The sequence below is a fragment of the Sodiomyces alkalinus genome, assembly GCF_003711515.1.
Source record: "Sodiomyces alkalinus F11 unplaced genomic scaffold SODALscaffold_6, whole genome shotgun sequence".
Classification (NCBI taxonomy): Eukaryota; Fungi; Ascomycota; class Sordariomycetes; order Glomerellales; family Plectosphaerellaceae; genus Sodiomyces; species Sodiomyces alkalinus.
Window position 1 is genome coordinate 2480657 of NW_021167084.1, and position 23055 is coordinate 2503711.

The following is a 23055-nucleotide window of genomic DNA, read 5'->3' on the forward strand; positions in this document are numbered from 1 at the left end:
ACCCTTAAAGCCAATGGAAGTGAAGACTGATAAGAGCAAGCTCCATAAGGGAAGGTACCTTACCTACCTTATCAGGTACGGAGTACATTTGCAGCCATTCCCGCCCTCTTCCCATTTTCAGTCGTTCACCTAATGAAAAAAAAAAAAAAAAAAAAGAGTATCATCTCGACGAGCCTCACCGTCGTTCATAAAAGTAAAAAGGAAAAAAGTAAAAAAGCCCCCCGCCTCCAAATGGCCTCCGTACTTGGAAAGCGCAAGTCGCGCAACACAGAACTGTCCATATCCGAAGAAGAGGCTCAAGCAATATTTCGACGTCACTTCGAAGCCCAATTCAAGCCTTTGCCAGAGCAGCCAAAGTCCAACCCCCAGATCGCGGACGATGATTTAGCGACAGACACCGACGAAAGCGACGACTCCGAGTGGGGAGGCATATCAGACGAAGATGACGGAGATGGCTCGTCCGAACAGTCCGTGGAAGTCATCGACCACACATCCTCAAACACCCACGACCCGACCGTCTCCATGAGCAAACGCGAGCTCAAAGCCTTCATGGTCCGTCCATCTGCGCCTTCTCTTTCTCCCGTCAAGGCGCCCCAGTACTAACCAACACCTCGCCAAACAGTCATCCCGCCCTCCATCCACCGACACAACCCCCTCCTCCGTTCCCGCGCCCGCAGAACCCCCCTCCGACCCAGAAGACGAAGACGAGCGCACCCTCCGCGCCCAAGACCTCGCCCTCCAGCGCCTCCTCTCCGAATCCCACCTCCTCGCCTCCCTCACCCCGGGCTCCGTCCACTCCACCGCCGCCGCCCACAAACCCTTCGCCGCCGGCCGCCTCCGCCACAAGACCACCGACCTGCGCATCCAGTCCCTCGCCGGCGCCGACAGCATCTACGACCAGAAGAAGATGCCCATGGCCATGCGCAAGCGCATCCTCGCCACCCGCCAGGCCCGCGACGACAAGCGCCGCCGCGAGGCCAAGGAGAACGGCATCATCCTCGAACATCCCAGCAGCATCAACAAGAACAAGAAGACTCTCGCTCCCGCCAGGCCGAGACGGGACCAGGCCGTCGATGCCCCCGCCGTCGGGAGGCTGAAAGGCGCCCAGCTGCGCCTGAGCGAGAGGGATGTTCGAGCCATCGAAGGGAGTGGCGGGAGGGACTCGGTCGGTCGGGTTGGGCCCGGTAGGGCTGGAGCCGGGAAAAGAGGCCGGCGATGAACGAAGGCTTCAGACGGGGAGGATCATATATCTCATGGTTGGTTAGCTGGCCCAAGGTTTCAAGTTCTATTTGGTCGTTCTATTCAAAGCAAGCAGCTAGCGGGGAGGAAATTCAACACTTTGAAGATACCCTGGTTGTTTGTGTTCTCCGAAGATCGTTAAAACGAAGAAAAAAAAGGCCCGTATCTTTACTCTACACATCGGGGCCAACAACTCTCGGAACAAATTTTCTTTGATATATTCACCGACACCTTTGCACTCGATGCGGAGCAACACCTATATGTGACCACTACGGGCTGACTGATGGGACAGTAGTAATCGTCTCCCGACATCTCGATGGTATCATCTTCCCCTACCCCATGAGCAGTGTGGTCGTCCGAGGCGAGCCACATGTACACAACAAAAAAGGAGAATAAAAGAGAATGAAAAAAAAGAGAAAAGAGAGAAACATAGAAGAGAGAGAGAGAAAGAGAGAAATGAATATATACACAGCGTTCGTTCTCTCTTTTTCCATCTCACAAAAGGTCGAGAGGACAGTCTTGCACCCCCGCAAGGTCATATGCGCTTTGCCTGTTTCTTCCTCCATATCCATTCCCCATGGACCATGAGAGGGAAAAACAGGCAAAAGTGAGGGGGAAAAAAGAACGCTTAAACATGAAATAAGCCACCTCTCTATGACTGAACAAGGAGGCCGCATGAAGAGAATATAACCCAATAGAAAACGTCAAGCCATTCATCAGAAAAATCCCACCGTCTATTATCATGCAAATCCACAGCAAATCCGGTCGAAAACGCCTCAGCCCAAGTCCCACGCAGCCATGACCATATTCACATAACTTCAGTGTTGATAGCCTGGTGACTAAGAGTCATCGGCATGCTGAGGGTCTGCAGGCTGTTGTAGGTATGCTCCGCAGTCACACCGGTACGGTGGGACCCTTCATGGGACATGGCGTGGAGGCCGTTGTTGCCGTACGTCTCGGAAAGCGGCGAAGATTCTTCCTGGGATTGCAGCTGGTCTTCACTGACGAACTCTTCTTCCTTTTCGCCAGAGTAGTTGACGGGCGCCTCGGCACTGTCGCCACGGTCATGAGTCCGCTTGTGTCTGGAGAGAGAAAATCCAAAGGTTAGTTCGATGCTACCATCGCTGATAGGTTCGGTGGGTGAAGAAGAAAAAAAATAGGCAAAATTGGGGGGGAAGACATACTGTGCTAGGTTGTCTGATCGAGAAAACGCCTTGCTACAATGTGGGCAAATGTAGGGCTTTTCCTGGGTGTGCGTTCTCACGTGTCTAGATGCGGTTGGTCAGAATACCGTGATGCCAGACGAGTTGATGTGAGTGAACTGGTGGACGTACCTCTTGAGATGCTCCACGCGCTTGAACAGACGGCCGCACGTAGGGATGGGACAGGTGTGTGACTTCTGCGGATACGGTCCAACTTCCATGACGGAAGTTGATCGGTGCCGCACAGCGCCGCTGGGGGCTTGCATCACAGACCGAGGAGCAGCGGCCATGGCGCCTTCGCCCGCCATGCTGTCTGCCGTCAGTGGAGCATACTCGTGCTGCTGGATGGGCATAGGGTTCATGGACGGGCTGCCTTCCATATTGGACAGAGGCGTTCCATGTCGAGACAAATCGACGACATCCTTGTGCTGCTCGTGACAACGGGCAGACGTGGCTGTGCTATAGGAAAGGCCAGGAGGAGAGTTCTCGCCATGCTCCTCGCATTCTGCAACAGGTCCGACAGAGGCAGACACAGACCGACGGAGGTCCGAGGGTCGATAGGGGGCTGCCTGTGTCTGGCCCCCTGCCACAGGGACACCTGCCATAGTTGGGGGGATGGACGAACGCCGTCTCCTCTGCTTGTACGTCGGCGATCCTTCGTACACAGAGTAGACATTGGCGGGACCATAGCCTCGCGAGAATTGGGGCGCGGCGAAATTTGACGGCGGCAGAATCAGTCCATTGAGCGCATTCATGCCCGCACCCAGATGATCAGGGATGGCGGTGTAGAGGCCGGTCTCCTCGTTGGCGATGTAGGCAGGTTCGGCGGCAAGTCCCATGCTTTGCTGGGGAGGTGTGATAGGCTCGAAGGACATGCCCCGATTGCTGTAGTCTTCAAATTGCGAAGAGACAAACGAGGGAGCAGGTGAATACTCGAGGGTGTATGCGGGCATCGAGGCGTGTCTCTGGTGGTGACCGGCAGTGACGGGGATGCCGCTTTGGGTGTACTGAATACGGCCATAATCAGTCTCCCGTTTGACCATCTGCTGAGGAGGCATGGCCTGGGACATGGCCATCGTCTCGTACGACACCATGGCGTCCATCCCATCGCCTAAAGGGTGCATGGACTGGGGCGTCATCGACATGGGCGGCGGCATCGACTGAAGGGGCATCGACTGAGGGATCGACTGAGGCATCGACTGCGGCATCGACTGAGGGATCATCTGCGGCGGGGGCATCGAGTCCACTTCCCTCACGACGGGTGAAGTTGACTGCGACTGAGCAAAAGAAGAGGGCTGTTGAGCGGCCAAGGACGAAGAGGCTGCTTGTTGAGCCTTGGTGAGCTGCTCGTAGAGAGACTGAGACGAGTCGTATTGAAACGACAGAGCCGGTTCGCTCACCGCGACAGTGGTGGCTTCTTGGCCCATCTTCTCCCGCTTAAGGTCTCGCTCCAGGGCGTCGAGGAAGAGTCTGTCGTGGGGTACACTGTACCAGTAAAACACCTTCTGTTTCTTTTGCGTGCGAATGCAGTTATTCTTGTAAAGGAAGTCGAGAAAGGGGCTCTTAGGTTCTTCGAGCGATGCATCGGTACCGGACTTCAGGTTTCTAAGGTCCGAAAAGATGCCCTCTTCAAACTTCTTCGAGTTCTTCACAGGACGGCCGAAGGCCTGGAAACGAAATGAAAGGCATCGCACGATGTCCGTGCCAGTGATGTGGAAGAGGGTGTTCCAGAGGACACAAGAAACGTATTCGCCGGTGGGGAGGAGGCAACGGCGAATGTATTGCCTGTGGTCCCAGTCGACAGGGGCGGTCATAAGGAAGAATTTCACTACGAGTTAGATTGTCAGTAAGTGGGACGTGACCGAAATAAGGTAAGGTAAAGCTCGACGAGCCCTTCGGTGGTACATACGGCGATCAACCTCTTGTAGCGCTTGTTGCGCGTCATCTGGCAGGGCCTTTTGAGCTTCGGCGCTCAACATGAAAGTTTCGGGCTTCTGCGACGCCATGTTTGCACTTTGCTGGGAGTACATTTGAGCGGCTAGTGGGGGGGTAACGGGGGCGCTTGCGCAATTGAGTTCTCTAGGTGGCGGTTGTCGCTAGAAGAACGGTGGTTGGGTGGTGAACGTTTCCCGCCAGGACACCACTAGCCAATAACGGTGTCCCAATATGGAACGGTCCGTCTCAAAAAGGGAGAAAGACTTGAGATGAAGTGATCGGTCGGTGTCGATACGCTTGTGTGAGGAAACTATATGCTCTCAGAGCATTGGCGTCGCCCTTATCGTAGGGCGGGAAAATAAAGACGAGAATAACGGTATAAAATCGAGTCCAGCCCGGGAGACGGAAAAAATAGGAAACAAAGAGAGTATATGTTCAACAGTGTGGTTTAGTACACTCCACAACTCGGCGTCAAGCGAATGGTGGGCGTTCCAGTACGTGTGGACCAAGGTGATGCGGTATATCGATGGATGATGGCGTGAAGTTCGGGTCGGAACAGATGGTGGTTGATGTGAAGAGGACAGACAATAGGCTGGGAGAGCATTAAGGCGCCAAGTCGCAACTAGTATACCACAGAGCAGGTAGAAAAAGAGAATATAAATAGGCTCAACAGAAGAACCACACTTCGAAGCTACCGTGGAAGCACGCAGCTCAGCTCGTGGCACGGTCGGAATCGAAGGAAGGTGTGTTTGTTTAACGATGGGAAGATGAGAATCCGCGACAATAGACAAGCCGAGTAGTGGTTCCTGCCTGATGCGTCGGCGCTGAAGAGAGTGTGGTTCGGGTGGGTTTCTGTTGAGGTGAGAAATGAAAGGGGGGGTTGGTGTACGGTCCCGGTAGTCGTGGGCGGGAGGCCGAGATAGAGAATGGAAACAAGGGAGGGGAGAGGAAACGAAAGAAGGGAAAGGAAAAAAAAAGACTTTGCGAAGAAGGGAGATCGCAGGAGGGAAAGGACTGGGGTTTAATGATTTTGACGGGAGGGGGTGCGGAGAGGATTGGGTGCGAGGGAGAGCCGGAACGGCTGGATGGGGCAGGGCGAGCGACAGAGAGGGTGAGAAAGGGGGACAGGCGCTAGCTGGTTGTGCCAGTTGTGGGTGGGGGATATGCCCACTGCAGAGAGCAGAGAGCAGAGAGCAGAGAACGCCCAGACTGTACGTAAGGTACCTACGTTGTGCGTCGGTATTCGCACAAACGAAGTACCTTACATACTTTCAAATGTACTTCCTCCTCTCCAGGGGTGGGCAGGAACAGGGGACAGGGGATCATGGACGGGGGGAGACAGCAAGAACCGATGGGATAAAGCACAAGTCTTATCTGTACCTATACATACCTCATGCATAAGGTACCTAGATACCTGTACATTAAACTACCAGGTACCTTAGGTACATGACCGTAGATGGAAGCTGATCGCTGAACACCTTGTTCGGCCCACTTGATTGCACAGACCCTTCTGCCAGTCTTGGCAGCAATTCCCACAAAGCATCGCTATTCTATTTCCTTTTACCTAACCATACAACAATAACCAACACAATATTATAATAATTGCTTCGTAGAATATTCGTAGTAACATGGGGACAGTTCCAGAAGGACAAATTCAAAAGTTACTTCGAAGTATTCCCTAAATGGTTAAGATATCACAAGAAATGGCTTATATAAGGTACGATGTCTTCTTGTCGTAACGGTTTCTTTTCCTTTCTTGGTGCATTGAGCAGGGGGCTTTGAGAAGTACATTAGTTCAGCTTAGAAATCTGTACAATCTATAAAAGGTACCTACTCCTCGGCAAATCCTACCCTCATATGTTACCAAGCACTCTGCACTGTGTTATTCACCCGCAGTACGCACTGTACACAAAGGTCATGGATGCCATACCTACCTTAGGGAGTCACTGGCGAAGTGGTCTTCCTGTTTGGCTGTGGATTCCAGAAAAGATGAATAGATTATAAGTATGGTTAGCCTCCAAAGCATTTCAGCGAATACCCATGTTTGGCAGCTAAGTGGGAGTGTATTTTTCATGATTTCCCAGGTATACGGCATAGGTGCAATAGATGAAGCACATCAATCCTCCCTCTATAATAGGTACCTCCGTTTTATCAGTATACCTTAGTTTATTATGATAATTGAGCTCCAAAAGTACGCCCCACCAATCGCTTCCTTCATGGCCTTCTCTCCCTTTGTTCGCTACTTCGTACTTCGTCCTTGTTCTCCTATCTTCTACGCTGTACCTTCGCTAACATGATACGAAGGCTGAGCGTATTGGTTCTGCCATGTTTACACCACAGGTCCCAAGGTCCTTTGACAATTCTTTCCGACGATACTAGGGCGGAATTATATAGACCTTCTATCAACACGCTCAGTTCGTACAAGTTTATCCGACAAAAGGCATAAGGATGGACTTAGACCAGTAGTTAAGATCATGTTGTTCCACCCTTTCACCTTCGGAATAGGCGAGCAGGGCCTCACTGGAACGCAGGGGGGCAGTGGCAGTTCAGTTCATCCCATGGAGGGACTATATCACAAAAGGCACATTTGTCTCCCTCCCACATGGCTAGGTCCTGTTCCCAGACGCGGATGTGTTTGGAACCGCATGATTTCGAGGCACTTATACATCTTGTCTCCGTATAAACTACATTGAGCCGTCGTCTTGCGTCCATACATTTGCCATTCTTATAATGGTAGTGCCTCTGGCGAGCTCGCGGTGCGACAGTGCAACGGATTCTGATGTCAGACGAGAAGCTTTGGGTGGCAGTAAGTAAGCCGTGTGGGCCGTGTGGTAAAGTTTACCAGTTGTTGGGAGTCTCATGGAGCTTCGCGTGTATCGAGGGAATGATAGATATTAGACACAACAGACAAAAAGTTCCTGTCTTCCGAAGCTCAGCCAAGAACATGCTGTGTTCAACAAGGAAGGGGCAAAAATTACTCGTCTTCGTCCGTACTCACTGCCGAGATGGCATCTTAAGAAGGATGCCCGCGTGTTATTGACAGGGTTCATTCGGAACCCCTCCCCCCCCGGGAGAAGTACATACGAAGGTTGGGCTAGATCCAATGTTACCTGAGAATTTGCTGATCGTAGTTGTATTTACTGGTTGCCTTAACCGAGCCATTTTTACCCTTACATACTGATATCCCGAATTTTCATCATCAACGGTATCCGTGAGAAGTTCTTTTGTGGAATGCTTAAAGTAGATGATAGATTGCTTCTCAGTTGGTGAGGACCATCACCATGCCTGGTCATCTATTCGTAATCGCAACGAAAGACAGGTAAAGCGATTTAATGGGAAGCCAGTTTCGACTCGCCCATTCAGGTACACAATGTTGTGTTCGGCAGAACGAGAGAACGGAAGAAAATCGTTTGTCAGGCTACACACCTCAGTTAACTCCCAGCAGCGATAGCAGACAAGAATTGCCGAGTGAATTATCGGGCATGGTTCTCTGCCACCGATTTTCAGAAAGTTCTGTATCTCTGGCAATTCAACGTCCCGCCCGTTCAGCGCGTGATTCTTCTTCGTGGTGATGGAAACAAAAGGGGCAAAACCAAACAATCTGGGCGTTGACCCATCTCCACAGCTAATATCGCTTGTCGGCAGTCGCACAGAGACTGTACAGTACCCACGACGACCAACTCCACTACCTAGGTAGCGAAGCGAAACTATGTATGTACTTCGGGAAAGCTGCACAAAATGGCCTGATGGCTTTTCACATATGTATTCGTACATATGTACGGTACGTTGTAGGTAATACTCGGCATCGAATAGGTATGCAGCCATTGATGACTCGTGGCTGACAACACAGTTAAGAGAAGAACGTTTGGTCCCCTGGGCTGGGTTCGACTTGTTTCCTAAGAACCTACGTCTCCGAGGTCAGTATCCCCTCCGAAGGTCCCAACCATGTGCATGTATGAGAATTCGAGAGTGTAATAAGGGTCATCTTGTTCATGATGAGTTGGGCGCATCCATCCACCCAAAGGCTTTTTCCCGTTTAATTTTACATTTTTGACGTGCCCCGCAGTAGGCCGTTCCTCCGTCCCATGAGCACCAGCCGTAGTAACTAAGCGTGGTTCTTAACGTCAATAGTTGACCATAGATGGCATGGTCACCAGGGGCATTGACGCCTCTTCTCATTACAAGTGCTCATGTGACGACGAACGCCTCTTAAAAGCCACAACCGGTGGGCAGCAGCCACACAGCTAGGATAAGATGGCCCTGTCCATCTGAAACACATCTGGCGCTCCAACTTTGGTACGGATGAAGTCTACACCAAGTACAACGTACGAATACAACGTACGAATACAACGTACGAATACAACGTACGAATACAACGTACGAATACAACGTACTTCCATCACTCAGAAGCACAGCCTCCTGCAATGCACGTCTACCAACTTTTAGGGATTGTTATCAACCGTCCCGCCAATCCGTGTCCTTTACGAGCGCGAAGTACGAATACAAAGCCACTAGTACGGTGTGCTTCGTTGCGAGTAGTAACTGCGAGAGTAACTAGAGGCCAATTTGCAAGATGATTACCTAGGTAGGTATCTTGACGCGTTCAGATACTCATGAAGCCATAACCGAAGCGAGAAAAACCAACCCGTTGACTGAACGCGACTCGACGACGTCCGAAAATAAAATTGGTCGGTGTTTTCGCAAGGAACAACACTAGAGCGTCATCTACGATCTACGCCGTCGCCTTCGAGAACCGAGCTAGTCGGACATCCAGCACTTTGTCGATTGTTTCCTACACGACAATGCATTCTTAAATGGTCTACATTACACCACTTGTGGAATGCAAGCCATCACGTTTCTAGATCCTGAAACCTGAGCTAACGGCCTGGCCTCGCCCGGCCGGCTATTTTGGGCGATGAGTTATGTACGAAGTACTTCGTATGATCAACAAGACTGACTCCTCCCCACGACATCGACGACGGTTCTTCTAGGCGTGCGTACAACGAACTGATGTGGATAAGCCCCTAGGTCACGTCACGTATGCCCGATCGTCCGGCTGCCCCTTGATTTCCTCCGTGCGCTCACCGACATCGATGTGGGTTTTCCCAGAAGAGGTAATCGAGTTCTCTTGGCGTTCGTATCCGGTGCGCAGCTCGCACGCAAAAGCCCAGTCTACTGCAGTTGGGGGCCGTGGAAGACATTGTCGACAGAGGCGAATTTTGACGACTTTTTTAGCCCCTCCACCTCCATCTCTTAGCCAAAATTGATGGTTACCGGTATGTACCATGCTGATGACGGTCGAGCTAGAGCTCGGACCTCGACGCAACGTGCATGACGTCCGTGGCTCCTCAACCCCAAAAAGGAAGAAGGTTCCGTGCGCAGTCTCTCCTCTTGGTAAGCTAAGGTAGCATGCGAGCATGCAAGATCCCTTGTGTAATTTCAAAATGTACGCCAGCGAGAAGAGCAATAATTACCTACCTGACCTGCGGGCCAGACCAGATACTTCCAAGGAGGTGAGCAAGGAAAAATGCTGCGATCGTGGGGCGTCGTAACTTACCCTTCTTCCCGCGCCACGCGATGATGTTCATCCATTGGATCTTGCTTACACGCCTACTTTGTACTACAAGCATATCTTGGGCGCGATGCGGAGGGCACTAAGACGAATACCGGGGAAAGTATTGGGGAGGGAAAACTGAGGACGGAAGAGGATCCTCGTGGGGAAGCAACCAAGCAGCGTGCCGGGCGTAACGCGCACGTCCCGCTGACGCCAAGAAGAAAGAAAAAACGTTGGCAAAGCCAATCGCCCTGCCCATGTTCGAGGGGGGGGGGGCGTCGGGCTTACATAACACTGTTGTGGGCCGACTTTTCGCGTCTGCTGGTTGCTGATAGCTGGTTGCTACCCCATCCAGGCACATGTATCCGCAGGCTGGTAAGTGCGTTTCAGGAGTCGCGTTAATCAGAATTAGGAAAGGTTCAAATTCCGACAACCAATCATCATGCTTTTCGGTTTCAAGCCCCTGGCTAAACCATCGGGATGCCATGTATCTGCGGTGACGTTCATTGGCTGTCTTTGACTCGGTACGGAGAACATGAAAGTTGGAATGGGTCTTTCCATTGGGCTCCGTGCTTCCCGCATTTTCAGTCATCACATTGTGTGCAGGCTCCGGAACAGTCTTCCACTCTCCGCTCCGACATCCAAGAGGAGAACGAGCGCCTCTCGGCCGCCGGCTGCGACCTTTGTAACCAGAAATAGAACGCGACTGGTGTATGTACAACGTAAGCATGAACGAAGAGCCATGTTCTGACTGTAGATCCGCCGCCATGCATACCTACTATACGGAATCCAGCGAAGCGGAGTTGACAATTGGCAGTGGTGCGTGAGAAGCGGCTGGTCGCAGATGAAGCGACCTGATCATCTGCCATATGGGCGCTTCGTCAACATCGCTTGAAGAATTCTTCGAGCCAATTGCTAGCACCATCAAGCTTCGATGCTTTTTTCAGCGGTGGGGGGGGGGTTTTGGCTCCCGCAGCCATGCGCTGTCGGGGCGCGTATGTACTGCGACCAGCTATTAGTGACCACGAACGGAGTATGTCGGCGGGGTGCATACAATGAATGCCATTGTCGCATACCGATTTCTGATTTCGCGGTCGTCAGTCAGAGTTCAACCCTGCGCTGCGGTCTTTGGTCCCGCACGGGGTCCTCAAGTCCGGACCCCAGGACCAGGTGAACGTTCGTATGAAGATCTGAAACTGTAGATCCTCATCCGAGGGCAACCTTCCAGTTGGCAGCGCATCACGTACATTACGTCGTCGACGAAACAAAACGAACATATACACACACAGAAAAACAGAAAAATAGAAATCGTGGAGGCCGTCATCAACCGAGCCTGCCACTTCTCCCCGAACCTTCTTTCCTACGCCGGCATAAAATCAAAACCCCGCCGTCGCAGTGCGCAATGTCACGACATGTTGTAAACCTTGTGGAGAACAGGTCATATCGGCAGCCCTCTGGTTCTTCCGTAAATAGAGCACTGGGTCTGCTTTTCGCCGCCCAAGGGGGTTGGTTGGTAGTTGATGTCGTATCTACCAAAAGTACCAAGGTATATATACTAGGCCGGCTATAACGCCACTGATACCACAGGTCCGTTGCCCAAGTCGGGTTGAAGGAATCATGAAGGTGGCCTCGGCGAAAAAACACGCCGTAACCCTTGGCCTTGCCGTCTTCGTCGGGAGGGGAGGGAGAGGTCGGGTCAGTGCTCGGCCTGCAGCATCTCAAACAAGCCTCCAGGTGAGCATTCAGGTACATGAAACACAAAGACGAACAAGGGACAAGTCACTCCGTTGTCGCAGGTTTTTCCAGAACCGACGAGACCCACCCAAGAAAGAATCTCTCCGGGATAATTATGTAAGCCCCGACGACACCTCGTGTGGGGTGGTGGTCACTCCCCAACTTCGTTGAGGTAGGGGGCTGGGGACAATATCTAGGGAGCTGCGGTCAAGCGGGCTCAATAAGGCGAAGCTGAAATTGAGACGTTTTTTTTTTTTTTTTCGTTGTTTTTTCCCGACAAATGCTGCTTAGCCGAGTCGGTGGCGGGGAACCGGCTGAAGAACTGCGGGTTGCATGGCTATGAGCATGGGATGTCGATGTTGTTCGGGATCATCCCAATGGCATAAATGGGGGGATGGGGGGTAGTTATCCCGTGGTCTGGCCAGCTGGTTTGTGGCGATTTGACAAGGACGGCATGTGTTCATGGACGGGAACTAGGCCTCGACGGGGGACTTGAAACATGATGGTCCTGACCTCCGCCTTCCCCATGCATCGATCAAATGCAAGGGAATGTCTTGAGAGAAATCCCATCACATCTCTGTCTGCCAGTGTCAGTCAACGAGGAACGAAGTCTGCATCACAGCATTGCGCTGGAACAGGGCAGGACGCTTTGCCCTGCCCTTACGTCAATCATCCCTCGGAAGATACAGCCCACTCTCGACCTGATGCTACCTTTCCCGGCACGTCTTTCTCCCAGCAAGGCGCCCAAGGCGGCTCACTGGCTCATCCTTGGTCCCTCCCTACCGTATACATACATACCTGTCGGGATATTGGGGGACATGTCAGGCCTTCCCTGCTCCTGGGTGGTATTGTCGTTGAAATCCCGCCACTCCACACTCAGATCTTCCCTATCGCATCTCTTTCCCAGCCGCCGTCTTGTTCTACCCCAGCCTGGATCGACTTCTGAAACGCGCGTCCACCTACTCGTCGCTGACTCCGATTGGCCTCCTTACCTATTGTAGCATAAACATCGCAACCTGGCCTCGGCCCTCCCTTGGCCAGCCAGGGTGTGCCCGTTTGCGCCTGCGTACTATTCTGGGTCGGTCCCTTGGAAAACCCCACCTCTAGGGTTAACCCAACCTCTCAAGTATGGTGGGCAGTTCTGGCTCCGAGGGCTAGACGACAAAGAACAACTAGGGATGGCTACACTGAGATGCCACGGGAAGAGCCAATGTCAACCGTGGGAGCATCGTCCAGGGAAGTATGCACTGCGGAGAGAAGATGCTCTGGTAGTTCTGACGATTTCCACTACGGTCAGGGGCGAATGTAGAAGTGTTCCTCATCCTGGGTTGTGGTTAGTAGTGGATATCTTAACTCTGCCGTGCACCGCCCTTTTGTCAAACTTCTCGTCCAGCTTTGGAAAAGAACATAGTACGAGTCAATATCTTGACCGGAGGGGTCTCGTGGAAACTGTTTGCGTTTGATTTGTAACCTCAGTCTGTCAGGTATGGAACCTGTCCTCTCAAAAACAAGACAACGTTGAACCGCGGATCGAGTGTCTCCTTCATCCAACCGAAGCTTGTAGTTCCAGGCAGTGAATACCTAGCTGATGAACAGCCGTTTGTCTTGCGGCTTCCGCTCACACAATCAGCGAGAACATCTCCAACACGTATCATTTATAGAATCATGGAGGGTTATGGATAAGGGAAGGCGATATCTACTGTTACAATGAATACGGCCCAGTTCACGGGATTCCACATAATATACGCAGGATGCCAAAATACGATAACATGACCGGATATATTTACAACTTTTTCAAGAGGAACACGCAGCTCCGCCAGTACTACTATCCTTGCGCTCTTCCCACCTCCTTCCGTGGCCCGCCTCGCGTTGTCTAGACTTAAGGCCGGGGGGTCTCTTGGGCAAAGCCCTCCCTGCCAACTTCTCTGTCTCTGGATACCTAGCGAAGAGAGATACGCACGGGGTATAGGAAGGTGGGTGTACATTATCCTGTCGAGGACCCGAGAGACACTACACGTACATGCAGAACAAATACAAGAATGCAGAAATCTCTTCAGGAAACCCGACTCGCCTGCTTTGCCTGTATGTTTATCCAGCGGCTTGCCAAAAAAAGAAAAAAAAAAGAATTGTAATAATAATAATAGAAAGAAGAAAAATCATCTCTTCATCCCCCGTCTCTCATCTAAAGCCCAACCTCAGCGGCGCATCCAATCATACGGGGGATCATAATGCTCGTCCACGCGCCCCCTCTATCTGAAAAATTCGCCACAGACGGCGCCCTCCCAGACATTTTAACTTAGTCCCCCCTGGCCGCCTCCAGCTCCAGCTCCAACTGCCGAATCCGCTCGCTCTGATCCTGCGAAGTCCCGGCCGCCGACCCGACCCTGCGCTTCAAACTATCCACCTCGGCCGTAAGCTGCACAATCCTCTCGTTCTGGGAGCTGATCAGCTTCGTCTGACGCTCGAGGAGCTGTTTAATCTCCTCCAGAGACGATTCGACCGTGCTCGTCGACGCAGCCGCCGCGGCGCCGCTGCTGATATTGGTGGTGGTGGTGGTGGTGTTGTTGTCGTCGTTCTCGTTGTCGTTGTCGTTGTTGCTGCCGGCTGCCGGCTGCGGCTCTCTGACGGGCGCCTTGACCTGGGCAGGCGGCTGCTTTGCCGGCTCGGGGCGGACGGGGGCAGCAGAAGTAGTAGCAGCAGCAGGTGTGGCAGCGGCAGGGGGACCTCGCGGCTGCGGTCTCTGAACCTGCTCAAAGCTCGAATCATCGTCGCTGCTCTCCTCTTCGTCCTCGGGGTCCTCGTCCTTGAACTTGCTTGCCATGTTCGAGATGGAAGCTTGTTGATCCTTCATCGACGGTGGCGGGCCACGTGCGACCGGCGCACTGGGCTCGGGCTCTTCCTTCTTAGGTGCCGGCTTCGCTGCGGCGGGGGCAGGGGCAGGGGCGGGCTTCGGTTTGTACTCGGCCTGAACCTCCTTCGGCGCGGTGCCCTCGTAGACGCTCTCCAGATCGATCTTGGGAGGGAGACCTTCCTTGCCGTCGATCCACTCCTGCGCAGACATGGCAGGCTTGAGGCCGGTAGCGGGAGGGAAGATGTCAGACTGGAACGTCTCGGCCCTTCGAGGGACAGTGAAAGAGATGGGTTCAATGTAGGTGTCGTTGACCGTCTTGTAAGCTCTCATGACCTCGTTCTCGTGGACCTACATAGCATGTCGGTCAGTGGGACTCCTTGGAAGAAAGGGCAAGAAGGGCAAGGAAAGAAAAGAAAGGAAAGGAAAAGAAAAGTCCTTACGTTGATGCCGCGTCTCGGGCAGAAAGCAATGCCTCTTTGCGGCTCGGCCGACTTGTACTCGCTCAAAAATTCAAACTTGTCGTTCTCGTACTCGAAGTATCGAATGTTGCCATCGCTATTGAGTACAGGTCAGTCAGTCAGTCCGTCCGTCCATGGCTTCTACTTCCCCAGGCCGATTCACGGAAGCAAACATAACATACCCCTTGCCAGCGAGGTACAGGCAGTTCGAGCCATCATCTACAGGATGGGTGTGGTCAGTCATCGCCTTTCTCCGTGAGCGGGTTATTCGCCACGCGCAGAGGGTGCCGCCCACTCACCCCAGAAGGGCATGCAAACTCCCGAGATGGAGTCGAGCATGGTGAAGCCGCCGATAGGATCCGGGCGGCCGGGTTCCCACAGCGCAATCTGGCGTTCGCTCATGCGGGAGAAGCCCGTGGTGGCGAACCGATTATGTTCGCCCATCCAGACGGTCCTGCTGTTTTTCGCACCGGCGTGGCCGGCGGATTCATGGACGGGCGTCTCCTGGCGCACGTCCCAGACGCGGATCTTCTTGTCGCGGGAGGTCGTGACGAGGAGGGAGCCAGGGGCGTTCCACGACAGGCTCTGAACGAGGTCGCCGTGTTTGAGGAGGTGGGTGGACTGGCCGGTGCTGATGTCCCAGAGCTTGATGGTGAAATCGCCCGAGGCGGAGGCGAGGATGTTCTCGGCGGCAGGGTTGAAGAGGACTTGGCCGACCTTCCTGCGATGGCGCAACGGTCCCCGTTAGCGTTAGCGTCTCCTTGGTCACGAATCATCACCACGCGAACGCCAACGCGGGAGAAGAAGCTCGAGCAAGAAAGGGGAAAGGAGAAAGGGGAAAGGGGAAAGGAGAAAGGGGTCGCGAGGATACCTCGAATGGCCGGCAAGCTTGCTGACAGGGTGGACATCCGCAGGCTCTTCGGCGTCGGTGTGGAGAGTAAACCCTTCGGGGACCTCCCATATGAAGACCTTGCCATCCTCGGAGCTGGAAGCAATCACGCGGTCATTGAAAGGGTTCCTGGAGAAGTAAGGATGGAACCTATTGTTAGCAGACGATTCGAACACAGGGGTTCGTATCATGCGCAGTATGCATGGTGTGCATGGATTCGGAAAGGGCGGGAGCAACAGGAGAACGGGGGCCAAAGAAGTGCGTAGCCAGCAACAGTACGGGACGAGTAACGTACCAATCCGTATCGAGAACAGTAGCAGTATGGCCTCGAAACAGCGGGATCTGGTCTGGGACCTTGCCCCTCTCCTCTAGGGGGATGACGGCAAAGGCGCCACCGCCGCCAGCATCCCAATTGACAGAAAGGTATTCGGGATTGACCTATATACGGTGGGAGGGGGGGTTGTGGGAAAGCACCAAGCACAAAAACGAGTAAGCCCTGCCGTTCGATCCCAGAGGGTCTGTGGTGTTTTGGTTTCGTGCTTCGCGGCCAAGGTGTTGCGTTGCGTACCTTTACGAGATTCGTATCCCAGGCATTGCGGCTGATATGGAGGTTATCGTAGCAGAATTCCTTGCGCGTCGGCTTGCCGAAGACGTGTCCTATGAAGAAGAATCGGCGACAAGGCATCAGTGTCAGTTCAATGGTCGGCGCGTTCTGCAGCATCTTGCGACAGGGACAGCAACTCACGGTATTTCGACGCTCGCACAAACCGGCCAGCCATGGGGGGAAAGGACAGCAAGTGAGCCTTCTAGAAATGGTATGGATAGATTCGGGGGGGGTGAGGGTGGGTATGAAATAGAAATAATGCGGCGTATAGCAAGGAAGTAGAGAGACAAGGCGATAGTTGCGGCTGATGAAGGGGAGATTGTTTGAGGTTCGGAGGTCGTAACAAGGAGGAAAGGAGAGGTCACCGAAGTTAGGGGACGTGGAAACGAGGTACGTACATTTACGACACAGCGACACAGACAAAAGTAACGAATCGGTACTGATATTACCCCGCCCGCAACATACGAGTTGACAATAACGTCGAATTGGTTGTTTAGAGATCCCACTTAACTACCTAAGGTAAGTAGCTTCATTGAGGTAGGAGGTTCCTTATTGGCGAGCTTGTTCCAGCTGTCCGTTACGTCTACAGCGTACTTGTATCTGCCTTACCTTAGGTACCGTACGACCTTACGAGAACAGTTTAAGCGCAGGAACCACCACTGAGGAGGTCGTTCCAGGCAATGCTTCGCCACAACGTCCCCCTGACAGGACGTCAACGGCGAACACCTGACGCTACGATATAGGTACCTTATGCAAGCAGTGTATGAGGTACCTAACGTAGGGTAGCACACGGTGCAGAGGATTTACGCAAAGAAATACAAGTTCATATGCCTCGACTTTCTTTTTTCCTTTTTGAATACAGATACAACCACGTCGATTCTCTCCCGTCTTTGTCTTTGGCTTGGAAACCCATAAAACACCACTATCCACACCTGTAAGTCTGCCGTCTCTTCATCGCTTCCATGGCGAGAAAAGCCAGCAAACCACCACATGTCTAGCAAATGGGCCCAGCCAACTGCCATCCACAACCTTCCACTCTGAAGGTTCCTCGCCGGAGAAAAAGAAAAGAAGAAGAAGAATAAAAGAGCCAAGGACAAGGCGGAAAAAGAAAAGACAGATGCGAAAATCCCATACGCCAAAAAATACCCTAACAAGTATTAAAAAACCATGTAAAGGCGCACAAGGGTTGCCCTCGACGACCAACAACGACACACGAGCACCCCAACAAGTCCATACCGGGCCCCATTCGCCCAAGATCATGCCAAACCGGCCGGCCAGCACCGACAGCACGTGTCATGGTCTAGCGGCAGGGACGGATAATCTCGAGTCCTGACTGCGGAGACAAATCCGTCCAGTTGCCCCCCCACCCATCTGCGTTAACATCATACCCTTCCCATTCCCATCGTAACCCGTCGGGCTCGTGTCACTCATACCAAGTTGTGAGTGAGTTGTGTAAGAAGAGGTAGCCCGCATAACCCCAGCATATGTGGCTTCTACCTCCGTCGTTTGAGAAAGGGAGAGAGAAACAGATGATGGGGGCACCGGAAGAAAAATAAGGAGGCACAATGAAGGCCAAAGCCGAAGGCCCAAAAAACGAAGGGAAGCCGAGGGAGAGAAACAGAAAGAGAAAGAGTGACTCTCATTCCCAGCCCTGGGGGTTCAGTTATAGGTGCTCTTGGTCCGCGAATGCGTTCGGCGACCTTCGGCCCGTCGACGCAATGCCTCTTCCCGCTTAAGGACGAGCTCACACCACTTCGCCTTCATTCGTCGTCCGTTGCTGTCGTCATCGAGGCCCGTCTCGCCACGCCCAATGACATCGCCGAGTGCCTTCATCCACCCTTCTTTATCCGCTGCCGTGTCGGCGTAAAAGTCGATCACCTCGCCGTTGTTGAACCGGATACGGAACCCTTCTTCGACGAACATGTAGCCTTCCTCTTCTTCCGCGAAAGCAGATCGCCGACGCTTGCCGCCCTTGCCCGTGGTCTCCTTCTCCGTCAGTGCGCGACGGTCATCGATCAAGCGTTTGGCATTGCCGAGGTTGATCGTGGCACGAGGTTGCCGCGTAGCCTCGTGGTACGCCGTCAGCTTCGTCCCCACGAGCTTGAAGTATCTTCGGCGCCAGTACTATTTCCCGACAGTCAGTAACGTGTTTCGAATATCACCTCCCCCGCCGCTACGAGGTCACGCAAAGAATAGGGGCAAAACGCACCGGGCAGTCACCGCCCTGCTGACTCAAGTGTCCCTCCCAGTTTCTGGCAAGCCGCTCCTCGGCTGCCCTGAGTTCTCGGATGCAAGAATTCATGCTCTTAGGCATATCCTCGTCCGTCGTGCCCTTGGGGCGGGGCACGAAGAGGAGCTGAAGCTCGAGGTTGCCAATCTTGTAAGGTGCGCGACGGACCACCGCCGTGTTGCCCCGCTTGCTCTTCACGCTGGAAGCGAACGACGCCTCCTCGGTCGCCCACTCGTTGAAGCAGGCCACGTCGACCAGGTAGGGCCGCCCGTAGCAGCGCGGCTCATGCTCCTTGAGACAGACGTACGCGCGGGCGAAGCTGCCATCCTCGGCAGCCAGTGGCGACAAGAGGTCCCAAGACGTCGGCGCCGCCGCATTCATCTGCCTGGCTTGTGCCTCGCGCTGCTGTGCTGCGAGACGTTCCTCCTCCTCCCGTTGCCGGAGCTCCATCTCCTTTCTCTTCTTGGGCGACGCAAACACCCTGCTGAAGGTCGACGTCTTGGGCTTACTAACCTTAGTGGACGACAAGACCACCTTCTTGACCGGCGCCGGCTTGTCCAGCTTCACGTTCAGGGTCAGCTGGAATTCAAGATCATTAGGCACGACCAGCTCAAACTCCTGGCCGATGGGAGCGTTCCGAGCAAGTTCCAGCCACGCCGTCGTCACGCAATGGACACCATTGTCAAGAGTGAGGCTAAACCATGTCCGTTCATCTAACCGCCATTCAGGGGTCAGTTCCATTGTACCGAGGTAGGTGGGGGGGAGAGAAATGAAATCGAAAATTGCATGACAACGTACTCTTGGGCAGGGGGAGGTCAAGATCCTTGACTCCCATGACCTTCACGAAGAGCCTGCCTCGTTCTCCGCTCTCTTCGGTCGCCAATTCGGGGTTTACGTCGTCGTAGACCTGGGCCGCCTCCTGGGCGTTACTCTCGTGTCCGGGCAACGGTGGCACGGGTCCACCTGTCCCCTGTCTGTTTCGCAAGCTTCTCTGCTTTGTCTTGCTATTCCATGGTTCTACTGTCCAGGTTTGCGGGCGGTCCCTCTTGACGGGTGAATTACCCGCCGATCGGGCCTTCCACGGGTCGTCCGTATCCTTGTCGCTGGCCGCAACCAGCTTGGTGTTCTGGCGCATCAGGTAACCGCGCTGTTTGTGGCAAGTCATGTTAGCATTCTGTGACATGCTTCTTTCAGAGGCGCCTGTATTTTGGGACGTCAAGGGAGCCTGAGACGCTTGTCTGCTTAGGCTCGCAGTGGCAATACGGGGTGCCTGGATGGTGTGTTGGTCAAAAGCCACCTTTTGTGCCTCGATCACCCGCTCGAAATCTTGATCAAGACTGAGGCCAATGTCGAGATCCAACGTCAGACTTCGTTTCTTAAAGCTCGGATGCCGCTCAAGGAAGTCGTCGCCCGTCGTCTCTTCCACCTCGCGTTCGGCTTCCAGGTCGCGCGAAATACGGTTGCGATGGCGTTGTGGAATGGGAGGCACGTCGGGAACCTCGCGACTGACTTGCCGTCGAGCTTCTCGCATGGCAACAAGGTCAGACGGAGTGGCCGAAGGGCGGGTCTTCAACTTCGAGCCGGAAGCAGACTTGATCGTCGCCTGTCTCTCGGGGACGACGGGGGACTCTACGAGTTCCTCCTCTTGTTTTTCCTCCTCATTCACCTCTTCCATGTCCTGCTCGTACTCCTCGTCCTCCTCGTCCTCCTCTTCCAGGGGCACCGGATGACGAATGACGGAGTCGGGTGTGCCCGGTTCTTCAAATTCGCCCTCGGGATCGCCCCAGCCGGACCCGTCGTATTCAGGTTTAGACAGGTGCTCGGGCGTGTAAGGCCGCTTCGTGGGGGCCTGGTTATCCGTTGACTTGGCGGGAGACTCCAGGTCTTTGTCGGGAGCCGGAGTCTCGTCAGGCCTAGGAAGCATGTAGGTGGACAGGCCTTTAGAGAAGACAGCGTCCGAGTTTTCCTTCACGTCCGGCAAGCCCGTATCGACAGACTCGCTAGTATGGTGGCGAGGCGGGGGCGTCTCTTCAATTGGGCTGACAGCCCGAGGTGTGGTCACCTCGTCTTCAGTCTGGCTCACATGGGTCACATGAACTTCTTGAACCTTGACATCCTGGACGTGAGGCTCAGACTCATGCATGTCAGACCTGCGAAACTCATCAGAGTAGTGACTGGCTGAATCATCATCGTTGTCGTCCAGGCGCGAGTCCGACCGGTGATATAGGTCCGTGATGGAGTCCAAATCGGCGTCCTTGTCCAGGTCGCGATGAATAATCACGCTGTCATCTTCGTCGTGCAGGGTGAGCTCAGCCAGATCAGGCTCCTCCGTGGAAGGAATGGGCACGTCTGGATCATATGGAAGAGGTCGATCATGGGCGCGTTCCGGACTTGAGCTGGGAGGTGGAGAGGAAAACTGATAATCGGATTCCCTGTTCAACGACTGATTGCCGTTGACTCGCCGCAAGATGGATTCGCGGGAAATGCGAGGGGGGAGCTGATAATCATCAAGGCCGGAGATGTCCCCAATCGTGTCATCTTCCTCTTGGGCTTCAAACATGCTCGAATTAACCGAATCCATCTCAGGCGTGGGGCTCTGGAAGCGGTCACGCTGAGCGCCACGGCGGAGTCGGCGTTCTCTCTGCTGCTCGTTGGCCGTTTTCACGTCGTCTGAAAGCATCATAAGCTTCAGCCTCTCCTCGAGGGACATTTTGCCGTTGCCAATGTTCTGAATCTCCAGTTTGGAGGACGAAGCGGGGGGAGGGGAGGGCAAGCCCCTGTGGGAGCCGGACCCGAGCATCCTCTCGGCGGTGGCAGACAGGCCGGGTGACGAGCGAGCCGAGTTGCTCCGGGCAAGCTCGCCAGGAAGCGGCGGCAGAGGGCGGTGATCCGAGTTGGCAGAGTCCGTACGCATATGCGAGGGCCGAATGGCTGCAGAGTGGTGATGAGGGCGAGCCTCGGGCATCGGGCTGCTCTCAAAAGGATCGTCTCCCTGGCCGCTGTTGTGCCTCCAGTCGTCAGGGCCTACGACGGGCGTCTTGTCGGTATCCTCCAATGAAGCGTCGAAGCTGTCTTCCTGGCCGTCGAAATCGCCGAGGCGGTAGTGGCGTACTCCGTCTTCGTCGTCGTCGTCGCCGTCGTCGTCTTCGTGCGATTCGTAACTTCCTTCACGCGAGTTTGATTCTATGGATGAGATGTCTGGTGTGGCCATTTCATACTCATTGATCTGGGGAGGGGCGGCGTCGAACGTGACGCTCTTGGCATGACGATGGAGAGACCGACCGCTGGGAAGTTCACGCTCGTCCACCGAAGTGTCGGCAGACCAAACGCCGGTCTCCTGGTCGAAGCTGCCCTTGAACCTGCTGGCCGACAGGGATGATTTGATGGGCGAGGGTTGTTCCCTGCTAGGAGTCGGCGGCGGGTTGTTCTCTGCGCAGGCGTCGGTAGGGCTGCTGGGGCTGGTTGTTGTTGTCGTTGTTGTCGTTGTTGTTGTTGTGGCGCTTGTGGTGGTGGCAGTAGTTGGAGGCGGCGGGGCCATCTGGACGGAATTCTTGGACGGGCTCGTAGAAGGGCTGCCGAGGGGCACACTCGTCTTGCTCTCGCTGCGATGATGGCCGAACCCTGTGCGGTCGGATTCGGACCGAAGCCCCATCAATCCGGTCCCACCATAGGCATTGCCCTGGACCTTAGCAAGCGGGCGCTCAATCTGGGGCAGGCGGGTAGGATCGTATTCCAGCTTCTGCTCGAGGGCGAGAATGTTGCTATTCTTCACACGGGAAGCTCTCTGCAGGCGCTCAATGGAGGAACGGCGAGTGGGAGAGGGAGAGCCACTACGACCGTAAGGACTATTCTCGCTGTTGATGGAATTCAAGTTGCGGTTCTGCCAGAAGAGGCGTGGTGATGTTGCTGTCTCTAGAGGGGAAGACTGGAATGGCGAGGAGTCGGAGGTGAGTACCAATTTCTTTTCAAACAGTATGGTTAGCAGTCGGATCGATGTCCTGGAAGATCTGAGACACCCCGTCGGGAAAGGGAAACAGGGAGGGGCGGTGCAGAGATATGGAACGCGAAGGACGGCTCACTTTGTTCGCTGTCTGACTCCAGCTAGGGGAATTCCTCCTCATGTCCGAAGGGGACAGCTCCGACAAGGGGCGCGGAATGCCGCCTGCCATTTTAGAGGGAGACGTAGCCGAAGAGCTTTTGGAAATGCGGAGGGGATGCACCTAATAAGAACGACGAGATGATCAGACTGGGTCCGGCAATCGAGAGATTCGGGCACAATGCATGAGTGATGCGATGAAACTGGGCTGTCGACTCACGGGCTCTTCAGGGTCCATGTTGCGTCAAGATACAATTCGTACC

General features: G+C 54.0%; 8 protein-coding genes across 8 annotated transcripts; 3 read left to right on the top strand and 5 right to left on the bottom strand.

Annotated features, from left to right (window-relative positions):
- Nucleotides 1-231: 231 nt before the first annotated feature.
- SODALDRAFT_351412 (hypothetical protein) lies at nt 232-1219 on the top strand (the record flags this gene model as incomplete). The annotated part of the gene is made up of 2 exons (XM_028613535.1): nt 232-552; nt 623-1219. 2 exons carry the CDS (start codon nt 232-234, stop codon nt 1217-1219), a joined length of 918 nt encoding a protein of 305 aa, XP_028466145.1.
- Nucleotides 1220-1395: 176 nt separating this feature from the next.
- SODALDRAFT_186836 (hypothetical protein) lies at nt 1396-2019 on the bottom strand. Its single transcript, XM_028607101.1, has one exon. The coding sequence runs from the start codon at nt 1914-1916 to the stop codon at nt 1572-1574; it is 345 nt and encodes a 114-aa protein (XP_028466146.1). The 5' UTR covers nt 1917-2019; the 3' UTR covers nt 1396-1571.
- Nucleotides 2020-2476: 457 nt separating this feature from the next.
- SODALDRAFT_186828 (STE-domain-containing protein) lies at nt 2477-4800 on the bottom strand. The gene is made up of 2 exons (XM_028607100.1): nt 4351-4800; nt 2477-4269 (listed from the first exon to the last, which is right to left on the bottom strand). Exons 1-2 carry the CDS (start codon nt 4469-4471, stop codon nt 2522-2524), a joined length of 1869 nt encoding a protein of 622 aa, XP_028466147.1. The 5' UTR covers nt 4472-4800; the 3' UTR covers nt 2477-2521.
- Nucleotides 4801-7657: 2857 nt separating this feature from the next.
- Nucleotides 7658-9190, top strand: SODALDRAFT_360708 (hypothetical protein; the record flags this gene model as incomplete). Its single annotated transcript, XM_028614301.1, has 9 exons — nt 7658-7695; nt 7763-7784; nt 7884-7944; nt 8022-8087; nt 8227-8258; nt 8508-8568; nt 8631-8701; nt 8792-8850; nt 9082-9190. 9 exons carry the CDS (start codon nt 7658-7660, stop codon nt 9188-9190), a joined length of 519 nt encoding a protein of 172 aa, XP_028466148.1.
- Nucleotides 9191-9405: 215 nt separating this feature from the next.
- Nucleotides 9406-10437, bottom strand: SODALDRAFT_360709 (hypothetical protein; the record flags this gene model as incomplete). The annotated part of the gene is made up of 6 exons (XM_028614302.1): nt 9406-9551; nt 9621-9692; nt 9860-9906; nt 9998-10137; nt 10226-10302; nt 10365-10437. The coding sequence occupies 6 exons, from the start codon at nt 10435-10437 to the stop codon at nt 9406-9408; spliced, it is 555 nt and encodes a 184-aa protein (XP_028466149.1).
- A 3523-nt stretch (nt 10438-13960) lies between these two features.
- SODALDRAFT_324716 (DUF1900-domain-containing protein) lies at nt 13961-16641 on the bottom strand (the record flags this gene model as incomplete). The annotated part of the gene is made up of 8 exons (XM_028609920.1): nt 13961-14863; nt 14956-15070; nt 15156-15192; nt 15273-15694; nt 15845-15991; nt 16158-16300; nt 16431-16519; nt 16608-16641. The coding sequence occupies 8 exons, from the start codon at nt 16639-16641 to the stop codon at nt 13961-13963; spliced, it is 1890 nt and encodes a 629-aa protein (XP_028466150.1).
- Nucleotides 16642-17146: 505 nt separating this feature from the next.
- On the top strand, nt 17147-17799 carry SODALDRAFT_360713 (hypothetical protein; the record flags this gene model as incomplete). Its single annotated transcript, XM_028614303.1, has 3 exons — nt 17147-17177; nt 17465-17509; nt 17651-17799. The coding sequence occupies 3 exons, from the start codon at nt 17147-17149 to the stop codon at nt 17797-17799; spliced, it is 225 nt and encodes a 74-aa protein (XP_028466151.1).
- Nucleotides 17800-18125: 326 nt separating this feature from the next.
- SODALDRAFT_324717 (DUF1709-domain-containing protein) lies at nt 18126-22865 on the bottom strand (the record flags this gene model as incomplete). Its single annotated transcript, XM_028609921.1, has 4 exons — nt 18126-18590; nt 18676-19409; nt 19495-22657; nt 22776-22865. 4 exons carry the CDS (start codon nt 22863-22865, stop codon nt 18126-18128), a joined length of 4452 nt encoding a protein of 1483 aa, XP_028466152.1.
- Nucleotides 22866-23055: the final 190 nt, after the last annotated feature.